General features: G+C 51.9%; 1 protein-coding gene across 1 annotated transcript in view; it reads right to left on the bottom strand.

The window, feature by feature from the left end:
* MTOR (mechanistic target of rapamycin kinase) overlaps positions 1–9350 on the bottom strand; it is a 132113-nt gene extending 122763 nt beyond the window's left edge. The window contains exons 1-6 of the mRNA XM_042997977.1: positions 9264–9350; positions 7128–7295; positions 6374–6482; positions 5438–5670; positions 3728–3928; positions 2642–2776 (exon numbers count right to left, since the gene is read on the bottom strand). Coding sequence (XP_042853911.1) covers positions 2642–2776; positions 3728–3928; positions 5438–5670; positions 6374–6482; positions 7128–7289 — 840 coding nt within the window. The 5' untranslated portion in view covers positions 7290–7295; positions 9264–9350. The remainder of the gene's footprint in view (positions 1–2641; positions 2777–3727; positions 3929–5437; positions 5671–6373; positions 6483–7127; positions 7296–9263) is intronic.
* Between the last annotated feature and the right edge of the window lie 322 nt (positions 9351–9672).

The following is a 9672-nucleotide window of genomic DNA, read 5'->3' on the forward strand; positions in this document are numbered from 1 at the left end:
CTACTGCCTCTTGGTCAGCAGAAGCTACTTCTCCTGTTATCTTGACTTTTTTTTTTTTTTAAGTCAAACCTGTTTCCAAACTCATCAAACCATCTTTTGCTGGCATCCGATTCTCCGGTGCTAGGTCATTCACCTTCCTTTTGCTCTACGTTGTCATATAATGACTTTGCTTTTTCTCAAATCACATTAGAGTCCTTAAGTATGCCTTCCTTAAGGCAATCCTGCACCCACGTAAAAGCTACATTTACCATATGCGATCAAAAGATACTTCTCAAGGGGCACCTGGGTGGCTCAGTCGGTTAAGCGTCCGACTTCGGCTCAGGTCATGATCTCGCGGTCTGTGGGTTCGAGCCCCGCGTCGGGCTCTGTGCTGACCGCTCGGAGTCTGGAGCCTGCTTTGGACTCTGTGTCTCCCTCTCTCTCTGCCCCTCCCTCACTTGTGCTCTGTCTCTCTCCATCAAAAATAAATAAATGTAAAAGCTATTTCTCAAAAAGTGCAAGAGACTTGCGCCTGTAGGCACAGCTGTGGCAACAGCTTCACGCTTCAGCTTCCTTTTCTTTTTTTGCAACGGTGGATTAAATGCTGGATTCATTTATCCTGAAACGGTGGGCGGTCACAGCTGCGGACCGCAAGCTGCGGTACGTCTCAAGCAAGGCAACGTTTTCTTACAATATCATGACTTTGCTTCTTGGGAGAACTTCGCCAGTGGCACTTCACAGGGGTTCCGCAGAATTATTCAAGGTTTATTTACAGTATCGCACCGAACACGACGAAAAACACACGAGGACGGAGACAGATCGACAGATCGCTTTTGCGACACGCGGCTTACTGGAGGGGTGAACTGGGCACACGGAGATGATCAGCCTCGCACGGTGTTTTAACCAGACATTCCCAACACTTGAGCTCATTGCAGCAGCAACAGAGGTGGCTACGAAATTACTACAGTCGGTACGGTTGTACTACAGTTAATTTTATGCAGTTAGGATTTAATATTGTGCCTTCGTGTTTGTTCACATTTCTCTCGACTGCAAATGGCACCAGGTATAGTCTGTGAGTGCTCGTGTGCGTAAGTTTAGGTAACGTTTAACTCTAACAAGAGATTTGTGTATATTTTACGATGGTCAATAATAAGACTAGGATCTACATCTATGTTACGCCTTCGTGACATACTCAGCTTCTTAATTTCTAGGCTATGAGGTTCCTATCTGTGAGTTTTTTCAAACGGTCACAAACCTCCCAAAAAGTTTTCCAGTATGTGTACCGAAAACAATCCGCCTAGAAGTGGACCCATGCAGCTCAAACCTGTGTTGTTCAAGGGTCAAGTGTACTTGGAAACCTCCCAGGAGCCCAGTGAGGTGGAGATCCCCGTTAACAGCAAGGAAAACGAGGCTAAAGGAAGTAAAATAACGTACCCAAGTCACACAGTGTACACATGAATGGGGATTCCGAGCCGGACTCCCGAGCTGTCCATACAGTGTAGCCCAGGCCGCCCGCATCTACAGCACAGCCATCACCAAATGATCATCCGGTCTATTAAAGCAAGAAGCCCTGGGGCAAAATTCCACACCAACTTGCTCCCCGTAGGAAGACCCGTGGATGGGGCTCTACTCCCAAATGTATCCCGAATCCAGTGTCAGTGGATTGACACTGAATCCACTTCTCAGTGTCCGCACTGCCAACCCTAGGGAAGCCACCACCATCACTTGCCCAGACTACTCCAGAAGCCTCCCACGGTAGCCAGGAGAACAGGATCAACTACAAGGAGTGCAGTTGACAACGGCCCCGGCCACGACTCTGAAAACATCACCATGTTTGTGCCACGGCCACATTTGCCACGGGCTGCCTCTAGCTAGCCAACGCAGGATGCAGGAGAGATGCTGAGGCAGGGCTCCGGCGGGGGGGGGGGGGGGGGGGGGGGGCGATGGTGGCCGGAAGCCCCCCGTGGTGGCTCTGCGCGGTAGCCTAGCACGCTCCCGTCACTTTCCTTTGCTGTCTCATGGCTGCTGACGGCTAGCCAGCCTCTCCCTGCTCCCTCCACGTCCCCCGCCCCCACCGTAAGTTGTTTCCCTGACAAAAGTCCTTGCACTTTTAAACACAACCCCCTAACGAGTCTCCTGCTTTCATTCCCGCCACTGCACGAGCTTTCCCCGCACCAGTAGCCAATGATTATTAAAAATGGAGGCCCTCACCCCGCTCCCCTGGGCACGCATCTCCAACGTTTATGAGAATAAGAGCCAGTGTCGACCGCGACCCTGAGGCCTAAGAATTTGACCCTTCCCCCAACCTCCCTTGCTCTCCGTGCCCCAACCACATTTCCCTTTTTTCTGTTCCCTGAATTTGCCAAACTCTCTCCCACCTCAAAGCCTCTTCCTGGAACACCCCCACGCAGCACAAAGCTCGCTCCTCCACATCATGTGGGTCTCAGCTGAAACAGCACCACCCCAGAGAGGAAGTCCCCTCCCACTGCTACCCTCCAACCCGTTATTTCACAGGACTTGGTGCCTTCTGAAGTGACCTCATCGACTTGCTTATTTCCTGGTTCCCTTATAAAACGTCCTCTGTAAGGACAAGGATCTCGCCTTGTCTTGTTCACAGAACGGCATGTGGGAAGCCAGACTCCCTTCTGACATGCTTCCTCACCTCTCCCTCCATGCTGCTGATTCGGACCAACTCGTTGAGGATCAGCAAGGCTCCATGGATGCGATCATCCCGATTCATGCCCTTCTCCTTGGCCAACGTCTCATCAAACCCTTTCTCTGCTTCTTCAAACGTGTGCTATTAGAGACACGGGACGTGTTAATTACCCAATGTCCAAAGGGAGAAAGACCACCAGCCCGCCCCTTCTGCATGGGGGACCCTGAGGTGTTACCATGCCTGCTCAGTGGCTTGTGCCAGCAACATCAACGATAGGGATTCACCAAGCTCTCTCGTTTAATTTAGCTTCAACGTGCACCGTACCATGAGGCAGAGGCCATGACCATCCCCATTTAATGGATAAAAACCAGAGGCTCAAGGAAATTAAATGACTTGTCCAACGTCACATAGCAAAGCCAACCCTAGAGCCCAGGTCTCCAATGCCACGTTTAGGAATGTCTTTGTAGCACCAGCTCTTAGTTAAGAAGTGCTAGGTCTCTCTCGTCTAATGTCACAAGCCCTGGCACTTCTTAAATTAGTATCATTGTGTGTCGCTGCTTCTCAGACACCCATTTTTCTATATTTTCACACCTCTGAGAGGAGAGCTCTTATAACTGGTGATGAGACGGCAGTAAAGTCACAGTTTTACTGTATCACGTTTTCATTCATCCTCAGTGGCACGTACAATAATGGTGTGGCCACCAACAGATCTTTGCATTCATGAAAGCCAATGAGATAAGTGCTGACTCATACTGAGCTTCAGAAACCACTTGAGACCAACACAAAAGTGACATCTGCTCTGTGGCGAGGGCCCTGTTGCGGCCCTTAGGCCAGGTGGGGCTGTATATAAATGTGCTGTGGGGCGCCTGGGTGGCTCAGTCGGTAAAGCATCTGACTTCGGCTCAGGTCACGATCTCCCGGCTCGTGGGTTTGAGCCCCGCGTCGGGCTCTACACTGACAGCTCGGAGCCTAGGGCCTGCTTCCGATTCTGTGTCTCCCTCTCTCTCTGCCCCTCCCCTGCTCGTGCTCTCAAAAATAAACATTTTTAAAAAATGTGCTTTGCAGGCGAATGCAACGGAACCATCTCCTCACCCTGTACCACTGAGGCTTCTGCATCTCCTTTGGCTCACGCTGGGTGGTAAGAATCAAACAGGCACGAAGGGCGGCCACAGCTCCCTCCCGGATGGCCTGTTTGGGGTCCCACACGGCCACAAAAATGTTGTCAAAGAAGGGCTGCACTTGCTGGAAGAAGAAGGTGGGGACGCTGATAGCCAGCTCGCGGAGAACCAGAACCTGGGGGAGAAAAGCACACAGAGAACCCTCGTCTGTATCAGAGAGTTTCGTCCCATCAGGATGCGGCTTCTTGCCATCCTGGAGCCTGTGTGTATATACATCAGGAAAGGAGCAGACTCGTCCTCTCTTCTAGCTGGGAACCTCTGGGGACATAGGAATAAAAGAAAAATTGATCGAAAATCTCAGTGTTCATTATCCTACGGTGTTTACAAACATAGGATTCTCATAATGTTAGAACATGAGCTCTGGAAGGGAGACGTGTTCACGCTTTGCATTCTGTCCCAATGACAGCCTAAAACCATCCCTGGAGCACAGTGGTATTTGATAAACATTTATTTATTTTTTAAATGTTTATTTACTTTGAGAAAGAGAGAAAAGCACAAGCGGGGTGGGAAAGAGAGAGAATCCCAAGCAGGCTCCACACTGCCAGGGCAGAGCCCAATGCGGGGCTCGAGCTCAGGCGCTGTGAGATCACGACCTGAGCTGAAATCAAGAGTGGGACGCTTAACCAAATGAGCCACCTAGGCGCCCCTTGATAAACGTTTATTAAATGAGTTAAGAATCCCGTTCAATATTTAATTTTGCTATATGTCCATCTGACAGTGGAAGAAACTGAAGGTCAGAGGTTGGCCCGAGTTTCAGAGTTAGGAAGGACAAAGCCGCCTTGAAGCAGGGTCCACATGGCTGTCCCTCCCCCAGTACCAGGGTCCCTCCTCGTGGTACTGGCTCCTGAAGACAGAGCCGACAGGAAAGGATCCAAATGATGCTCTGATCCCCACCACGTTCATTCCCAGATTCTCAAAGGACAGATTCTCCCTCATCTCGCGGCCTGGAAGCCTGGTCCCTCAAACGAGGCTTTTTTTCAGGGCCGAGCCTCAAAAAAGCAGTGGGGGTGCACCATGAGAGGATGAGAGGCTCCCACTCCCCCAACTGCAGAAGAGCCAATGGGGAAAGAGGGAGTTTGGGCCAGGTGCCCATCAATCAACAAACGCCTAGAAAATAAACAAGAAAGGCCTGAAAGGAGGCAGACCACCGCTCCCACTGCCCCCGCTCCTCTCCTCCTCCTAGTATTTCTGTGTTCCCATAGGACAGCAGAGAGACCTTGACAGAGACACTGACAGGATCACACAGATAGGACAGCTGTCTGGGGCTTTAGGAGCCTTTTGGCTTGTGATTTCGTCTGCCTGTGGCCAAGGGGAGAACCTTCTGCTCAGGAGGCAGTTTTGAGTCTAGGAAATCAGAGGTCCAGACAGCACCGCACTCAGGGCTGTGCCTATTGGGCAACAGAAGAGAACTTTCAAGTTTCCTCTTTGGGTACGCAGCTTGGGGCAAAAAGAGAAAGGGATTCAGGACAGAACCGAAGGCCCCTCTTCTTTAAGAAGCACAGCGCCTCTGCCTGGTGCGTCCCCTCACCGCCTGCCTTTCAGGGACCCGAACAGGTGGTGTGGAGGACCCCGACAGGGCCCCCTTGCTCCCCGGCCAGCTGCATCCCTCCCCGCGGGCACTCACGGCTGCGTGTCTCCGGCCCTCGTTGCGGTCAGCGCCCAGCCACTCCAAGGCTCGCTTCACCTCGAACTCCACATACTCAGCTGTAAAAGTGTCGCCTGCCATGGCAAGGCGGCCAATGGCCTTGGATGCCATCTCCATGACAACTGGGTCATTAGAGGGGAGGAGGTTCCGAAGATAGTTAGCAAATCTGCCGATACGGGTGGCATTCCCGCCTTCCACTCCTATGAGGCTGGCTGGGAAAGACAGGAGGACAAAAGGTGAGGATGGGCACGTCCGGTCCCGGAGAGCGCGCGGCCCTGACAGGAAGGCTGGCGCGTGACCCCTTCCTCTGCTTTGAGTACCAAGCGCAACTTCCAGGTGGGAAGGATGCAGACAATATTTTCATTTTAAGCAGCAGGTTTGACGTCTGCGCCAGAACTACTTACATAAAGCAAAACAACCTTGTTTTAGGACACGTAATCTGTTTTCCCAAGAAGAAAAGGAGTAAAACGGAGAATGAATAATAATGCACCAGACCGGTCCCTGGGATGTGAAAATGACATGCTTTGTATCACCGTACCCCAACTTCGCCTTTCCATTTGTGAGCCCCGCTACGCCGAACTGCCCGACAGGGAAACCAGAGCCTGCAACGAGCCACACGGGGTGGGGGGAAGAAAGCTGGCTTGCAGTCTCGGCTCAGGCACCGGCTCAGGCATTACGAAAGTTGCGTAATGGCTCTGAGACTCTGTATCTGAAGACATCAGCTGTGCCACCATCCCAGGACCGTTGCTAAGATTAACACCTGAATAAGTACACTGAAAGCCACAGGGCTCCTCAAAATTTCGTGAAACGGGTAGGAGCTCAGCATCTAGTAAGCAGCGGACGCAGGTGCAGTGGACACAGAGGTGACCGCCCTTCATTCCCAGTTGTCCCCGTCACCAGAGGCCCTGCCCTTACCTATGGCCAAGATGCCACCTTTCCTTTCATTGGCATCCGAGCTGGAAACCAGTTCAAAAATGTGATGGTTCAGCTGATCATAGAAGCGAGTAGACTCCTCTTGACTCATCTGCGGAGGAAGATGTACTCAGAACAACTTCTAATGTCTCCCTGATGCTGGGGACTTGGGGGGGGGGGGGGGAGGCTCCCAAAGGTCAGGACTGAGAGGTGGCCAGCAGATCTGGCTCACGCCAAAGAGGACAGAACTACTGCCCACGTTTATAGCTATAAACTGTTGAGATGAACCCACAGCTCATTTGTATGTGGACCAAATGCCTGTTGAGTATCTACCCCATGGCAGGCGACATCCTGGGGTTACAAGGATGAGCAAGAGACACCGTCCAGACATCAAGCATGCTCTCTCTCTAGAAAGCCCCAGGCTACCAGCTCCTCAAACCCAGCCCGACCACGGTTATCAGATAGAAAGAACTGAAGGTCTGGAATATGGTGGGAAAACGGAACGGAACGGAACGGAACGGAAAGGAAAGGAAAGGAAAGGAAAGGAAAGGAAAGGAAAGGAAAGGAAAGGAGGAAGGAAGCACAGCATAGGAAATGCCACAGAAATGTGCCACTACAAAGGAACCAGCGCACCCTACAGACAGGAAAAATTGGGTGCCTTTGTTTTCCAAATCCTCACTCAGCCGTCGGAAGGAATCGAAACCAGTGCCGGTGCATTCAGGCCCAACACTCCACGACAAAGCCCAGAAGCCCTGACCTCTCGAAGCTCCATGGTGACATAGTGCTGGAGCTCCTTGGCAGCTTTGGCCCTGGTCTCCTCATTCCGGCTCTTCAGGCCGCTGGCAAACTGCTGCAGGACGCTCACGTTGCTGGACGTGGTGGTGGCTGTGGTGGCGGTGGCAGGTCCGGTTCCCAGCATCTTGACCTGAGGTTCGTTGGAGAGAAACTTCCCTCAATATTTTGCATAACAAACTATGGTGTCATGAATATATTTATGGTGCCCGTTCCTCAACACGGATCTCCTCTCTGCCCGTTGTCAGGGGGCGGGGGGAGGGGGATCCTAAAAAGGTTGGGAGACCCCACTGAGGAATGTAGAGAAAGTCTTGATTCATTCCACAATGACTGGTGTTTTAAAAGAGGCAGGGGTGGGGGGCGCCTGGGTGGCTCTGTCGGTTAAGCGTCCGATTCGTGATTTCAGCTTTGGGTCTTGATCTCGCGGGTTCAAGCCCCACATCAGGCTCTGTGCTGACAGTGTGGAGCCTGCTTGGGATTCTCTCCCTGCCTCAGAATAAATAAATAGACTTAAAAAAAAAAAAAAAAAAGAGGCAGTGTAGCAGACAGGGTTAAACTGTGGGCTTTGAAGCCAGAGCCTGGGTTCGAATCCAGTCCAAAATTATGTATTAAATTACGGATTAAGTGAGTTAATAAATGTTAAAAAGTGCTTCAGTGCCAGGCACACAGTGCGTTCTTAATGACCATTAGCTGTTATTACCATGACCAGCGCCAAAATCAAGAGTCAGATGCTTCTCCAACCGAGCCACCCGGTTGCCCCCATAAATGTAATTTTAAATCTCCTGGCAACCATATCAAAAAGACGCAAAAAGAAACAGATGAAATTAATACATTTCTTAAATCTAACAGATGCAAAATATCATTTCAACATGTTACCAACATAAAAATTACCGATATACTTTCCGTTCTCTTTTTGTACTGTGCATTTTCCACTCAGGGCAACCTCAACTTCAACTAGTCACATTTCAGATGCTCTAAGCCACCTGTGGCTGGTGGTTATGATATTGGACAGTGCAGTTCTCTTAAGTACCAGAACTTGGAATGTGAGCTAAAAGAGACTGATTCATTCCTGAGATCACTCATTCGTTCCTCAATTATATACTGTCCCTCCTCTCAGTTGAGCTTACAATCTAGAGGAAAATACAAATAATCAGGCAACCACCATAAAGTGGCCATAACAGGGCTCAGCCCAGACTGCTGCGGGAGGAACACATATACCGGTCGGAGGTATGTCCACATTATATTAGAACACCAATTTTTCCAAAATTCTTATTTTTGAAATTATCTGTGAGATGCAGAGAAAAAAAAAATTAGGGAATAATTCGTTTTGTAAGGCTTTTAAGTACTTCAATGCCAAAAAAAGGCTGCAGAAGGAAATGTCATCCTTCAGGGGAGAGGAAACCCAAGGATCCCTGATGAGAAAACTGGGAAGGGGTGTGTGCCCCGCCTCTGCGATGAGGGGGAGGGAGGCTGGCAAGGAATTCTCATTCTCAGGAAGAAACCAGAGTATCTTCACAGGGTCTAAGGCCCACAGGCCCATCTGCTCCAGGCAGAATTCAACTAAAATACTTGTAAGTCCAATATCCTAAGAGTCTTGGTGACGGCTGGCAGAAGTTAAAGTTGGGGTGGCTGAAACTGGAGATGGGGGTGGGGAGGGCAGAGAGGATGAAACCCCAGGATGGAACCCAGCTCAGTTCTGGGGACTGGGTCCTTGAGAGGTCCCCAGGGTGCAGTGCAAGGGGCACACACGGACGTTGCTCCTCTCTGAGGACAACCTGTAGGTGGCTCGGAAGATGGGGTGACTGCGGGGCATGGAGACCCAAAGGCGCCCGGCGGTACCGGAGCTGATGGGCGGCCCTTCGCCGCGCCAGGGACACACGGCAGGCTGAGGGGTCCGGGGGTCTCCTGGGGGTCCGGAAGGAGGTGGGTGCTGCCTCGCCGGGTGGGGGTCAAGGGCTCAGACGGCGCCCAAGTCCGTAGGGACCTCACGGACCAGACGGACGACTTCCCGGCACCCCCCCTCCCCCCCAACGGACCAGGCTGACCCTGGGTCTGGAGATTCCTCCACCTTAGAGGGGTCGGTGCCAGGCCCCAGACTCACCGCGCGGCTTCGGCCAAGGCCTCGGCTGCCGCCACCTGTGCGGGTACCGCCGCTTCAGGCCCCCGGCCCCACCACCCGCCTTCCCCGCTGTCCTCTAAGCCGGGCGGGAGGGAGGGCGGACTCCTAGCGCTGAGGACCAATCGCCAGGCGCAAGGAGAAGATGGACTGGAAGGCAGACCAATAGAAATGAAGGAGAAGTGAGGCCTGGGACCCGGCTTCTCTAGGGGGCGGGGACTGTTCAAATAGACAAACCACGCGGCCAGTGGCAGACGAAAGGAGGCTTGAAAGAGGACTGCGTCCACTTGGGAGAACCAATCGCTCGTGAGTTGATTTCTGCCACTTCCACGCGCACATCCGGTGCATCGCTACTATTATTCCCCGCTGCATCGACACTGTGGCCGTCCGGATC

This window comes from Panthera tigris, chromosome C1 (genome assembly GCF_018350195.1).
Source record: "Panthera tigris isolate Pti1 chromosome C1, P.tigris_Pti1_mat1.1, whole genome shotgun sequence".
Lineage (NCBI taxonomy): Eukaryota > Metazoa > Chordata > Mammalia > Carnivora > Felidae > Panthera > Panthera tigris.